Here is a 15,685-nt window from a genome sequence, read left to right as displayed (position 1 = left end):
CAATATATTTCTTCAACCTGTAGCCATTCACACGTGCTTTATGTGGGGTACCATCCAAGTCAGCAAGCTGATATGTGCCATTTGGAAACCTGTTTAAGACCAAGAAAGGACCTTGCCACTTGATTTGAAATTTCTTTTGAAAAGTGCTATCAAGCTTACTATTGTAATGAAGCACCATGTCACCCTTCTTGATGTCCTTGTTCTTTACCTTCTCATTTTCCTTTGCTTGATTCTTCTTCAAGACCTGCTCATAATGCTCAAAATCTAACACCCTATCAAATTGTACACATTGCAAATATAAAAGTCTTTCCTTGAATGCATCCTTGGGCTCTTCTTCAAGCTTTAGCATCATCTTCAAGGATGGTATCTCCACCTCAATAGGAAGTAAAGCCTCTTTGCCAAAAACTAGATGGAAGGGAGAAAAACCAGTACCTGATTTGATGGCAGTCCTATAAGCCCATAGAGCACAAGGTAGCTCTAAATCCCAAGTCTTCACATTGTTTCTTGTCATCTTTTTAAGCATCCTTATGAGCTCTCCATTAAACCTTTCATTCATGCCATTGCATTGAGGATAATATGGAGTAGTAAACTTGCGATGCACATGAAGCTTCTCACATAGATAATCCACCAACTCTTCCCTGAAACCTGGACCCTTGTCAGAAAGTAACTCCAATGGCATGCCAAATTTGTAGAAAATATCTTCATATATAAATAAGGAAACATCTTTACTCGTGATGTTCTTAACAGCTTTGGCTTCGGCCCACCTGGATAGATAGTCAACAGCAGTAAGTATGTAACATTTGCCTCTAGCTGTCATAGGTAGAGGACCTATTGCATCAATACCCCACTTCTACACATCATAAGCCACAATGGTGACTCTAATTTCTGATTTGAGAACCCTATTTGCCATGCTTTGACACTCTTTACAAGACTTGCACCAATGATGAACATCACATTGAACACTTGGCCACACATAACCCTCCTGCAAGACTTTATGCAAAGTGATCTTTGCAGCAAAGTGACCACCACAAGAACCCTCATGATTCTCCTCTAAAATTTTATAAATTTCCTCTTTCCAAGGCACTTTTCTCATCACAAAATCAGCCCCCTTCATATACAAGGCATCACCAAGTAGCACATACCTTTTGGCATGACGTAGGAAGGCGTACTTTTTTGGCTTTTCCAACTCTGATGGAAGCATACCTGTTTGTAGAAACTCTTCCTCCCTCTCTAAAGCTTCCCTTCCCAAATAAAGAGGAGAATCAACCCTTATCACATACAATTGCCCAATTGAAGCTTGTGCTGCACCATGTGCTTCTTCATTTTGAGACCTGTCCACATGCCTTAAACTCCAAGCTTCAAAATGCTTAAGCAGATTCTTCACTTGAAAACACATATTTTTCAGCTTTGGATTCTTACTTTGCCACACCCCAAGTACTTGCTTCACTACCAAAAGAGCATCACCTCTTACCCTCACATGACGGATGCCAAGCTCAAGGCAAAGGTTGAGACCTTTCTCCAAAGTACCATACTCAGCTTCATTGTTGCTTTGTGCTGTAAGCTTCAAACTCCTTTTAGTTACCAAATCACCTTGAGGATCATAAACTACCACACCTCCTGAAGCTTCACCATGCACTTTCCTGTAAGAGCCATCAAAAAACAATAGATAGGCATTGTCTATGTCAAGAGCTTCCATGTGTTGCTTCTTCACTGCATCCTCCTTAAGAAGAAGAGGGCTTTCCTTATAGGTAAGCATATCAGCCAATGTAGCCCAGCTTGTACTCTCCTCAACAAGAAAAGAGAATTGGAATTCTTGTAGCTCCACAATCCACTTCATGAGCCTCTTTGACAAAGTAGGGCTATTCACCAATTGAGGTAGAAGAGTGTAGCTAGTGAGGAATGTGAATGGTTTAGGGAGAAGGTAGTGCCTAAACCTTCTACATGCATAAATCACACTCACCATAATGAGCCCCACCTCAGTATAGCCACTCTCCACCTCTAGCTTCACCCTGCTAGCACAATAGATAGGCTTCATGTAGTGGGAATTGTTACCTCGTTGAAGAAGCATAGCTCCAATAGCATCCTCACCTACTGATGGATTCACATAAAACTCCTTATCCCAATTAGGAGCTTGCATAGCAGGAAGAGAACCAAGAACCTCTTTGATACCTTGAAAAACCTCTTCACATTCATTTGTCCATTGTAGAGGATCCAACCTTGCTACTTGTTGTAGAGGATAAAGAAGTTGAGAGGACAAAGGAATGAACCTTGCCATATACTTCACCTTTTGAATAAAAGTAGAAAGTTGCTTTGTATCTTTAGGTGATGGGAGGAGCACCAAAGCCTTCACTTTGTCTGGATCCGCTTCAATCCCATTCTCTGAGATCATATGCCCTAAAAACTTCGCTCTTGGTTGAGCAAGATGACATTTCTTTGGGTTGAGTTGACCTCCACTTTCATCATATTGCTTCAATGCCATCCCAAGCTTTGCACAATGATCCTTTCTAGAGCTATAAACACAAAAGTCATCAATAAGATCCTTCACAAACTTGCCAAGAAAGGGAGAGAACACCTTGTTGACGCACTTTTGATACCACGCACAGCCATTCATAAGACCAAAAGGAAGCACAAAATAACAAAAGCATCCCCATGGCGTGATAAATGTGGTCTTCTTTCGATCTTCCAAATCCAAGGTGAGCTGAAAATATCCAGAGAATCCATCACATACGCTATACCTCTCATGCCCTGCAATAGAATCAAGTATGTCATCTATGAAAGGAAGAGGGTATGGATCCCTCTTCATGGCTGCGTTTAGAGGCTTAAAATCAACACATATCCTCCACTTTCCATCCTTCTTGGGTGTGAACACAACAGGACTCACCCATTCTGCAGTGCTCACAGGACATATGAAACCTGCTTCAAGAAGCTTGTCTACCTCTTCCTTTAAAGCATTAAGTTGTACCTGTCCCATTCTCCTTATCTTTTGGCGTACGGGCTGAGCTCCTTCCTTGATTTGAATGTGGATTTCCTGTCCCTTAAAGCCTCTAATTTCCTCATAAGAAGTGATGAATAAATGGAGAAATTGTTGTATCATATGTAGGTACTCACTATTCTCATGACTAGTCAAGTCGGGAGACAACATACCTTGTATCAGCTCATGTTTGACATTAGGTTGAACTTTGGGTTGCATCAGTTCTTCAATTTTCTCATAAGGACCAGAGATATCCTCATTCTCCATAAGGCCAAGAAATCTTTGTTTCTCATCATGCTCTTCTTCAAGAAACAAGGAGGAAACATCTAGATCACTATCGCTGCTATCTTCCACTTCACTGCCCTCATCCCCATTGTCTTCTTCTTCACTTGAGTACTCTTCTTCATCACTTTTCTCATCAAAATCAGCATCCAAAGAATTCTTGCTAGCAATGTCAACCTCTTCTTATCACCCCTTCTATTGTAGAGAGTGATGGTACCATGTCCCCAATCCTGTATAGCTTTGGTTGCCTGTAACCATGGTCTTCCAAGGATGAGAGGGAAAGCACCAATACCCGCGGGCATAACATGGAAATTGACCAGCACTTTAACATCAAATGCATCCATCTCCAAGTCCTTCACAACTCCCAAGAACCTCACCCTTGATTGGTTGGCAAGATTTATGCGAAAACCTGAATTCTTCACCATGTTGAGTCCCAACTTTGATACACAAGCTTGAGTACTAACACATACCTGTGCACCTCCATCAATATAAGCCTCTCCAATGCACTTCCTCTTATGACATGAATCCATAGTAGGACATATATCAGGTAGCTCATTCAAAGACAAGACTCTCACTGACCCCCTTGCAAGCTCCTTCTTCATGGGGTTGACTACGTGCTTCCATTGCCCTTCTCTTCTGCTGTCAATCCACTTGGTTCTGCTTCCCCTTTAATCTCAATACCATAATCATGAGCTCGAGAAGGAATTTGTGGAGGAAGAGGAAACATGTCGCCACCCATTCTCTTTGGCTTGTCACATTGAGGGCTTTTATGACCCCATTCACCACAATTGTAGCATTGAAACATATCCCCTCTTCCAGCCATGCCTCTTCCTCTACCACCTGTATAACCCTCATTGCTTCCATAACCACGTCCATATCCATAACTTTGACCTCTTCCACCTCCCATCATATGCACACTAAGATTCTTCATAAGACCTACCACCTCTTGCATCTCCTTGCAAAAGGCATTCACATCATGAGAAGCTTGTTGATCATAACCTGGCTCCCTGATGAGGACCCTTGGTTGCTCTATCGCTTTCACTTCAAGCTTTGGCTCCACATTGATTCCAAGTTGATGAAGACACTCTGCTTTCCACTCTTTATTCTTTGCAATTTCAACTGCCTCCTCAAAGGTCCTTGGCTGCTTAAGCTCTACCTTCAAGCGTAGGTTACTCCTCAAGCTTGCAAGAAACCTGTCCTTCTTCAACATGGCTAGAGGAATTTCAGCCCGCAAAGATGTACACCACTTTGAATGCCTTGACAAAGTCTTCTATGGTTTGGCCTTCATCTTGTACTAAGCCTTGAATAGATTGCCATAACTTTTGTGGGTCTTCCACCTGTTGAAAGTGTGTAAGAAAAGCATGCCTTACCATTTCATAAGTCATAACTTGAGGATGTTGGGCTGATTGTAGATCCTTTTCGTAGCCTTCCAACCATTCCCTAACATCTCCCTTCAAACAAAAGTAGAAGATTCGTAGCACCAACGCTGGGTCTTGCTTGTCAGCAAGAAGGCAAGCAAACTCCATTCTCTCAATGAAAGCTTTGGAAATTTCATTTAATTTTCCACTAAACTCCAATTAAACGCCATGTCTTCAAAACCTGTAAACTGAAGGTAACTTGAAGCAATTCCTCGGTGGCGGGCACCAAAACACTATTGGGAAACAAGCAAACTGAAACACCTCTATAGTGATGTCACCCAAGAGTGTTGAAAGAGAACTACAAGATGCAAAAAGCTTTTCCAAATCCTTCTGAAACACCACAAGTCCAATAGGAGTAGACCCTTGGGAATTTACTAGCCGTCGCCCACCCAAGAGACTATGTCACATAGGAGCAAAACCCTGCCAAAGCATGGATTTACAGCACACGCCGACCAATGCATATGAAGACAAGAGACTCTCCTTTCACAATCAAACATCACAAACCCAAAAATTCAATATCAATTCCAAAATTCATAGATACATGCCCTCCAAATCTGTCTACACACAATTTGCCACTAGGCTGCCATAGCCATAACCCTGCAGAGAACTGGTCGTAACCTGATGAGCACAACTCCAATTGGGGCACTTTAAAGCTTGAGAGAAAGCTTAAAAAATGACTGGCGAGAAAGCTGAAGATGACTAAAATTGATTCCATACGCCCCCATGAGCAAAATTGACGCGAATAGAGAGCTGTCCCAGCACGACTACACGTAGAGAAGGCTAGTCGGGGCAAAAAACTGCATCCAAGAGCATCAAGGAGACAAAACGAGCTAAAACCTGCAAATTTCTGATCTTTGGATGATCTTTTTTTAGTTTGTACATGAGTTTAAGTTATATACAAGGCTCACTTCAAAAAACTCACTCACTGGCACTTACAGTAGCCCGAAAGCTGTCACTAGACTAGCGACTTGCAGTGCATGTACATGTGCTTGCTAAATCAAGTAACAAAACCCACAAAAAGAAAGCCCACACGCCATTTTGACATCGGGTGTCATGTCCGTATGTACAAATTTACAAAAAACGGGGTGTCAGAAATGCGCCCAACAACGTCAAATGTCTCCATTGGAGTGTGGGCCCCGAAGTGAGGAGTGTCAACTGGAGTGACGCCTGGAGGAGTAGCTAGTGGTGTGTAGCTACTAGGAATAGCTAACAGCCACACAAAACCTGTTGTAGATTGCGATGCCGTGGCTGGTGGGGACGGACATAATAGGGGAGGGTAAATAGCCTCGTCAAACACGAGCCACCGCCACCACTAGAGCACCGGTGCCTAGATGAGTGTGAAGGTCTTCTCATGGACACTGAAGCTTCGTAGCGCGCTGAATGCTCCGAAATAGAGGGAGATGCAAAAGAAGTAGGAATGCGTGATGGTGCTCCAGAGTGATAATGCTCCACGTACCGCTACCTCTGTTGGGGTGACAAAGAAGAAAGAAACTCATCATCATCCATACCTGCATTAAACACATGAAAATTTAATCTTAATATTGAATGAATGGAGAAGAAAACATGAACAAGTAGAGAGAGAGAGAGAGAGAGAGAGAGAGAGAGAGAGGGGGGACTCATAAAGGGGGAGGGATTCCTATGTAGAGAGATTTTGTTGAATTTTTGTGAATTTGTGAAAGCACTATGCTTCGGGTGCGATGGAGACTCATGCTGCATCGTGAAGGTCTACTCATGGAAGTTGCTTTCCCCACCATTAAATCTAATTGATCAGGCGAAAGAGACGCTGAGAAGTAGTAGTAGTGCTTCTTAGTGTCTCTTTCACCCAATGAACTAGATCTAGCGGTGGGACGAGAAACATCTATATTGATTACACCTTCTTGATTGCATCTTCAGTCTCCATCCCACTCGAAGGGTAGTGCTCGTCATCCCTGCTTGTGAGAACATACCTAGAGCATACGTACCTGGAGTGGATGCAAAGACTATTAAATACAATGATACAATGACCCATATAGAGAGAAATGGACAAAAAGCCACGTGAATACAATATATATTATAAAATGGAGCAAAATTGTTTAAACACAATATTTATGGCTTTAAGAGGTCTCTCTCTCATCCTCACAAAGCTCGGCATAAGTGGTAAGGAAGGGGTGAATTCTATAAGAATCCCAAACATCTCTTTATTTTTTGACATAGAGCTTGAAGGTGCTTGTAGCTTTGGAATATTCAAAGGCTAGCAGCAACAAAACACGTTTTTCTTCTATTCAACTTGAGTGATGGAAGAGGCAAGTCGATGACTCTGAATTTTCAATTGAAAGAGAGAGAGAGAGAGAGAGAGAGAGAGAGAGAGAGAGAGAGAGAGAGAGAGAGAGAGAGAGAGAGAGAGAGAGAGAGAGAGAGAGAGAGAGAGAGAGAGAGAGCACAATCAAATCTTGCATTCAAGAAACCAAGTGGTGGAGCTACGCATGGCCATGGATTTCCTAGGATGTGAGCGCAAAATCAAAAGAGCGTTATACAACATGGAAGGTACCTAGAGATCTAGGATTGCCCAGGATGTGAGCGCAAAATCAACAGAGCGTTATACAACATGGAAGGTACCTAGAGAGCCATGTATTGCCCAAGATGTGAGCATAAAATCAAAAGAGCGTTATACAACATGGCTTTAAGAGGTATCTCTCTCATCCTCGCATAGCTCAGCATAAATTCCGATATCTATATAGAGCTCTCCGTTTAGACAGATATCCTCCGTTTCATTTTGTAGATCCTCTCCATGCACCACATAGAGAGTAGAAGCTTGATGCTCGTTTGGAACCACCTCGACGGCTTCCGACAGAGCATCTTCTCAAATCTCCTCCATTGATTCCGCTGTGATTGGCACATGGTAGCCTTCATATATACATGCACTACGAGGGGCTACCTCTATGACGTACCACTAGTTTGATGCAGACTTTGTACGATGAAATATCACGTGCCAGAGCCACATAACTTACATGAGAGCTTCCAAGCACATAACTTCTAGCATTGGATGTTAACTATTTACATACTTACTTGTTCACAATGCTCGGGTACTATGAAAGTGTCTCTTAAGTCAGTCCATTTCTTAGTTGAATCCACCTCAAGAAAACCAAACTCTCCTCTATGCAGAGTAGCATTGCGACCCTCCATGATTATCTTGAACCATTGCACGTTAAACAAGTCGACAAAAAATCCTCTATAATCGATCCTCAAAATCTCTTGTAGCATACCAAAGTAAGTGAGTTTCGCCACCATAGGATCTGCATCAGAGGACCGTCGTCGACTAGACTGTTCAAATTTTGCCATGATTCCATAATCTTAAGTAAAACGCTTTTTGTCGATCCGTTTCACCCTAAAATGTTGACCTTTACACCATGCTGCTGTGTATGACTTATACTACAACCAACAAAGATTATGAGTGGCTGCTCAAACATATAGAATGTCACTAGTCATACATTGCGAACGTACCTTGGTCGTGCAACCCCGAGAGTACTCCCACTCCTCCTCAGTCGCTTCTTCACCGCACTGTTGTGCGCTTTTCAATTGGTTGTGCAACCATCTTAAGCTCATGAATGTTGGTAGGCTCTCCAGACCCGTCGAATAGTGCATCGGTGATCATCTTCCCCATCTCCATTCGACTCGTGCCCTTTGTCGCTCTTGCTTTGCATCTTCATATTGTGAAATCCACTTTTGCATCAGTGGATTGTGAAGCATGCAAAATCGATTGATTTTAGCCTCTAGATCTTCCATCATCTTCTTCTCAACACCTTGATTGTACATGACAATACCAGATATACGCTCATCATCTATGGTTTGCGATAGCGTGTCTCGGGCTTTATCAAATCCGTCTAGCCACTCTTCAATGTACACTAGGGACTCTGACACCAGCCAACCTTCTGCCATGCTACCCTCCGGATGTGCCTTCTGACGCACATATCCCTTGAGCGTTTTCATGAAAAATTCTAAAAAGAACATCCATCCGGAATGTATTGTGCCCGCTATTTTCACCTCATCAACTACGTGAACAAGAAGATGCACCTGAATGGTTAGCATGGTAGTAGGAAAGTGTTTCTCAAACATGCACACAACCTCCGCAGCATTTAGTTTGGCAAATGGTATGGAGTCTACATTGATCTCCTTTTGTGAGATCCATTGTACCAACTTCTCAAGTTTGTAGATTGTGTTACGGACGTCAAGAAACAAACATCCATCAATGGCCACCGGTAAAATAAACTGAAAAACACGTCCAACATTGGTATTAAAGTCCACACACAAATTTGTTACACAATTCCCACTATGAACATACCTGACACATTTTATGCGAGTCGTGTGACCTTAAACCGGTAAGCTTTCCTTCTTTAGTAAAACATGTTCGGAGCGAGTGCATTACGCCAGTGGGGGCCCGCAAAGATCGAATGGTCTCTTTTACTTTGCGTTCTTGGGCTCCTGTGAAAATCCATGGCACTTTAGGGAGTTTTATCGATCCATAGGATGCTATCTTCGGCGAATATTTCTCCATACGATCCACACTTCTAAGATCAACCTTGGCTCCCAAAGTATCTTTCTTGCAAATCGGATGATCCCATAGCACATTACCCACATTCTTGAATATGTGCATTGGATCGAGCAAGTGATTGATCATGAGTCGGGGCCAATATGGTAACGGGTACCATAGAGAGAGTCTCTTCATCCCTAGGGCAAACCGTCATCACACATCTGCTTCTGCTCTAACTATGTTGTGCAGACATCCTCGGTGGCTCTCTTCCCAAAAATCCATTGCGTAACACATGATTCTCTGGAAGATACGCTTGATGACCTTCATAGATTTGCTTCTTCAATGAGGGCACCTGACGTGCATGCAGTCTAGGTCCACATGTGACACATGCTCTGTATTCGCTTGTTTGAAGCCCTGCATGTATACACATGATAATAGATAAGCTTTAGAATAAGCGTTCTTTACATTGTTTGAGTTTAAGTGTAAATCACCTAAGCATTCTGTTAGTCTAGGATAGTCATGCATGGTCCACATTAGAATGCCTCTGATCAAAGCATTCCGTCGACCTGTGTGTTGGCTCATATCCACCACTTCCATGCCAATCCACAATTGTTGTAGCTCTTCCAATAGTGGATGAAGATACACATCCATATTCTTCACTTTATACCACCCCGGCACAATCAAGCTTAGCCATAGGTGCCCCTTCTTCGTAGTCAACCACGGGGGAATGTTGTAGTTGACGATGACAACGAGCCATACATTGTAAGATGTTGATCTTTGACCAAATGGATTTACGCCATCCATAGCCATGCCTAGGCGCAAGTTTTGAGCTTCCCTGGCAAAATCCAACCATGTTTCATCTATATGTTTCCAGGTTGCACAATCTGCAAGAATCCGTAGCACACCGTCCACAGATTTATTCTCCTCATGGCGTGATTCTAGGGTGGCCATGGACTTTCATTAGAAGAAATTCTTGATGCGAGAAAGCAGAGGAAAATGTCACAAAAACTTGTGGAATTTTTGTTCCGTGAGATCTACTCGATATCTCTCAGAATCACATTTCGGACACTTCTCCATGTCTATGTATTCCCCTCTGAAAAGAATGCAGTCATTAGCACAAGTGTGGATCAAATTGTAATCCATCCCCAAGTTTCGCAAAATCTTTCTTGCTTCCTCTCTAGAATCTGGCATCACATTATGAGCTGGCTGTATATGCTCTTTGAGCAATCTACACAATGAAAAAATTACGGTACAATTGTGTAAAAATCTATCAGATCATTATACATCTAGAGTTTTTAATTAAAGTAAACACAGTGTAATAAATCACTTGAAAAGCGATGTGACGCTAGTGTCACTCCATCCAAACTTTGTCTGCATGTTGAGAAGAACCAGGAGCGCCTTCAATCTAGACACACGTGCTCCATCATACAATGGCGTATCGGTTTCACTTTTCATATCATCATAGATAAGCCTTTCTGAATCCATAATCGTCTCGATCATTTCATCAATCTCGGGCTGAAACATTGCCTCAAAGGGAATGTGGTCTGCATGATCATCCCCCAGCTGTCAGCGGCTACATCTTGTGGCCTCACATATGCTGCTTGACCAAAGCGCCTGCGAACACGTCTATTGGGTTGCAAGATTGCTGCCTATTGGCCAATGTCAAAGTACGATGAGTTATAATTGGAAACAACTCGATCTATAATAGATGGATCAAACTCGCCAAATTTGTGAATGTGCTGCAAAGAAAGACGTCTTGTCCATCGCACAGCATGCTTGCATTGATTAAAAGGACATAAGATCCTCGTTGAGAGATAGGTGTTTCGGTCGGACGGCCCCACATCCTCGTCACTACTCATAATAAGGGTAAAAACCTTATAACCTGGACAAAAAATTTAGTTTTCCATTGCCATTCTTCGTCTCCTCTCTCTCTCTCTCTCTCTCTCTCTCTCTCTCTCTCTCTCTCTCTCTCTGTATAGCAGTCGAACATGCTGGTGGAATTACTGGTTCCATGATCCATCGAACATAAATCTAGATCTAATTTAATCTTAAACTCAAAATAAACCTAAATTTAATCTAGTCCAACGTATATCTAAATCTAACACGCATAAATAAACCTAAACTAATCTAACGTAAATCTAATGTCTCAAAATAAACCTAAATCTAATCTACTGTAAATCTAAATCTAACCTAATCTTAAACTCAACATAAACATAAATCTAAATGTAATCTAATTTAAATTTTAACATAATCTCTTTCTTTCTTTGTTTTCTCCCCTTACCTCTCTCTCTCATCTTCCCCCCCCCCCCCCCCCCCCCTCTCTCTCTCTCTCTCTCTCTCTCTCTCTCTTTGGTTTTTTATTCTCTCTCTCTTTCTCTTTTTTCAACAGGTCAGTTCAACTCCTCGTCGGCTAGATCTCTTGGGATAGTTTCCTACGACGTTAAAACTTTCTTCTTCTTTTGTGTGTGTGTGCGCGCGCCAATAAAAAGAGGAAAATGGTATAACCTTTCTATCACACAAGTGTGGTAGATTGGTTATGCCATTTTGCTCTTGAATAAGAGGTCTTGAGTTCAACTCCTCGTCGGCTAGATCTTTAAGGTCTCTTGGGATAGTTTCCTACGACGTTAACACTCTCTTCTTCTTGGGTGTGTGTGTGTGTGTGGGTGTGTGTGTGCCAATAAAAAGAGGAAAATGGTATAAACTTTTTATCACCCAAGTGTGATAAATTGGTTATGCCATTTCCCTCTTGAATAACAGGTCTTGAGTTCAACTCCTCGTCGGCGGATAGATCTTTAAGATATCTTGGGATAGTTTCCTATGACATTAAAACTCTCTTCTTCTTCTTCTCTCTTTTCTCTCTCTCTCTCTCTCTCTCTCTCTCTCTCTCTCTCTCTCAATGTGTGTGTGTATGCATTCTTTGTTTATGCATGTGTGTGTGTGTGTTTTTTATTTATGCATGTGCTCTCTCTCTCCCTCCCTCTCTCAAAAAGACAATGTGTGTGTGTGTGAGAGAGAGAGGGAGAGAGAGAGAAAGATGGAAGGAAAGATGAGAGAGAGGAGAGGGAAGGAGCATACTTGGTTCTCCTTCCTCTCGTCGTGTATGTGTGTGTGTGTGTGGAGAAGAAAGAGAGAGAGAGAGGGAGAGCGCGGGTTACCTTTTCTTGCTTGAGCACCGAAAACTCAAATCTGAGATTTGAGTTTTCAGGCACTCTCGATTTATTTTTTACCCTTGTCAGTGTCGTTGTGGGTGTCACTATGATCGCCAGTAAGTTACAAGTAAACTAGCGATGCCGTGAGTTTTCACTTTTGAGCGTCGCACTACGAGCGTCGCTAATGTGAAGTACCTCTTGTAGTGTTAAAGGGCCATATACTTTGTAAAATTTGGTTGAAGGTAGTTGAAAGCACTTGCAAGTGGATGGCAAGTTGTAAGCTACATATACTCGAAAATTAAAAAAGTGTCAGAAATGCTTCACCTTTTAGATGAAGAACATAAGTTTCTTTGAGGAACAGATACAAGATAGTGGTACCCAATTATACTTTATGAGGTCAATGTGTTTTAAATAGGCTTGGTATTAGAGGGCATGCTATTATAGATATGCTCATACACGGTATCACTCAAAGTGTAGACATTAGGCTCATTCCTCTCAAGATACAAGGGGAACTTAAGGCATCAAACTAGGTGCGAGTACATGGAAGTAGGAGGGAGCCTATCATCTAGTAACACATATCAATCGGAGCATCCCTCAAATTTATCATAAAAGTGCTCTCCAACATAGTAGGAGCTCTTCTTTATTTGATTGTACCACGCATCCTTTTGAGTCGTGGTGGATATCCTCTTCTCCGTGCAACACCTCAGTATATACAAATCAAAGTCTTCCTCCTCAGTGTTGACTGCAAAGTTATCTCCAACTCATAAGGCATCACTCAAATCATTCTGATGCACACCATACATAGGTGCATCAATCTCCTCATCACTTGAAACATCTTCATCTATGTCAGCCTCTGTTGGTACGATCCTCAAGTATTGCCATGATTCTACCTGACCTTTGCTTGCACATCTTCTCCATTGACCATGCACACAAGCATGAAAAAGCAGGACAGTTTTCTACACCTTAGTGCTATCATATCTGTTGAAGAGAAACCATTCACACAATTCCTCGAACGTGATCCAATAATTTTCATGCAATCCCATTCTATATCTCTCAGCACAGCATCCACCTTGATTTCCCAAAAGGCCCTATAGACCTTGTTCGATTAGGGTGAGGTAATTTCTCACTGTTGCTGCATTATATAAGGATGTCCATCCACCTTCTATTGCTCATGGGTTAATGCCCTCTTTATGGCCACGCTAGCACCGTCATGTTCACCTTTTCCATGACCTGACCCAAAATATTTGTGCATCATCTCAAGCCCAGTAAGCTGAGAAAACCTTGCAAATAAGAAGAAAGGCCATCCTTCTTTGAATTGTGATGCTGCAACATTAGACCATACCTAGTGTTTCTTTTAAAAAAAACTCTGGTCCTTCTACCGTTGGTCACACAAAAGAAATCAGTTTTGAACGAAAGATGTGTCATGCACATTGTCGTCAAATAAATAAAAATGATAATTTTTATGATGTCGCCCATTGTCGAGCGCACATAGTAGATGTGGACCAAAATATGCTCACCTGACTAGAATACCAGTGCATGGATTGGATCTCGCTCTAAATTTTAAAATTGTAATTTTCTACAAAGTCATTTTCTAAATATGTTTATGCTACCAAATTTTGGAGCCATGTTATGTTCTAACGTGATTATGCAGGATTGGTTTGTGCCTCATCCGAGCTGGGTGGAGTGCTCACCCGTGTGATGTGATTGGATTATGGTTTATGGTTTTGGGACTAGATCGTGAAGTGATTTGGATGGTTTATGGTAGACGTGTAAGGGTAGAGATCCTTTACAGTCTAACTGCTTGGAAAAGATTGTTTGTGCATATGAAAGGTGTTACTGTGACTCGAATCACGTGTTATGTTTCTCATGACAACATTGCTACAAGACTAGGATCACCTAAATCGCTTAGCCTTAGATAAAAGGGTCGTTGACCTGGGGCTTTGCTGGATTGAGGGTGTTGCCTAGGTCTTCTTCTTTTTGTTTTTCCAAGCTTTAAAGTGCCCCAATTGCAGTTGTGCTCTTTAGGTTACAACTAGTTCTCTACAGGGTTATGACTATGGCAGCCTAGTGGCAAATTGTGTGTAGAGATATTCGGAGGGCATGTATCCATGAATTGTGGAATTGATGTTGAAGTTGTGGGTTTGTGATGTTTGATTGGGAAAGGGGAAGCTCTTGTCTTCATATGCATTGGTCGGTGTGTGTTGTAAATCCGTGCTTTGACAGGGTTTTGCTCCTATGTGACATAGTCTCTTGGGTGGGCGACGGCCACTAGTAAATTCCCAAGGGTCTACTCCTATTGGACTTGTGGTGTTTCAAAAGGATTTTTCAAATATTTTGGTGTCTTGTACTTCTCTTTCAACGCTCTTGGGTGACATCGCTATAGAGGTGTTTCAGTTTGCTTGTTTTCCAACAGTGTTTTGGTGCCCCCACGGAGGAATCGCTTCAAGTTACCTTCAATTTATAGGTTTTAGAAGACATGGAGTCTAATTTTCCGGAGTTTAGTGGGAAATCAAATAAAAGTTCCAAAGGTTTCATTGAGAGAATGTAGTTTGCCTGCCTGCTTTTGCTGACAAGAAAGACCCAGCATTGGTGCTACGAATCTTCTACTTCTGTTTGACGAGAGATGTTAGGGAATGGTTGGAAGGCTATGAAAAGGAGCTACAATCAGCCCAACCTCCTCAAGTTATGACTTATGAAATGGTATTACACACTTTCAACAGGTGGAAGACCCACAAACGGTATGGAAGTCTATTCAAGGCTTAGTACAAGGTGAAGGCCAAACCATAGAAGAGTTTGTGAAGGTGTTCAGGGTGAAAGTATAAAATGGTGTCTAAATACTTGGTGTCCATGGACACCAAGTATGATGCTATGGATGGCACCATAGCTGGGATTTTAAGTCAATATTTTTTTAAAGAATATAGGTAAGATAACTGACTTCACGACTCCACTACTCGGATTGAAAGACATAGAGTAGTTAGCACGCGTGGAACTCTCCCTCTCTCTCCCTTTCTCTCTCTCTCTCTCTCTCTCTCTCTCTCTCTTTCTCTCTCTCTCTCCTACTCTCCTTTTCAGAATATGGATGATGGAGACTCCCTTCCTCTCGCTTTGGTTCCAACTTATACCTCCTCACAAGCAGCAATGGAGCTTCTTGAACTCAACAATGCAGCACAAATGGATTTCAGTTCACTATTACAATCAAGAAGTTTTGTACGACTTCATTCATTTCAAACTACTGCAGACTGTTCTAGGATGGTGGACAACGGATTTTATGATGAGGCACATGGAATAGACACCATTCATACGCAGGTGCACTCCACGAGAAAGGCTTGTCTAAATGAGGATAAAATTATTGCAGTGA

The 15,685-nt window shown here is 42.0% G+C and overlaps 1 protein-coding gene across 1 annotated transcript in view; it reads right to left on the bottom strand.

The window, feature by feature from the left end:
* Positions 1 to 8,298: 8,298 nt before the first annotated feature.
* The window catches only part of LOC147422020 (uncharacterized), a 29,880-nt gene continuing 22,493 nt past the window's right edge, over positions 8,299 to 15,685 (bottom strand). Inside the window, 1 exon segment of the mRNA XM_086503001.1 lies at positions 8,299 to 8,721. Coding sequence (XP_086359127.1) covers positions 8,299 to 8,721 — 423 coding nt within the window.

This window comes from Adiantum capillus-veneris, chromosome 27 (assembly GCF_014529385.1).
Source record: "Adiantum capillus-veneris isolate H3 chromosome 27, ASM1452938v2, whole genome shotgun sequence".
Classification (NCBI taxonomy): Eukaryota; Viridiplantae; Streptophyta; class Polypodiopsida; order Polypodiales; family Pteridaceae; genus Adiantum; species Adiantum capillus-veneris.
Note: the sequence above shows the minus strand (reverse complement) of the source record. Positions and strands in the feature narration are given on the sequence as shown.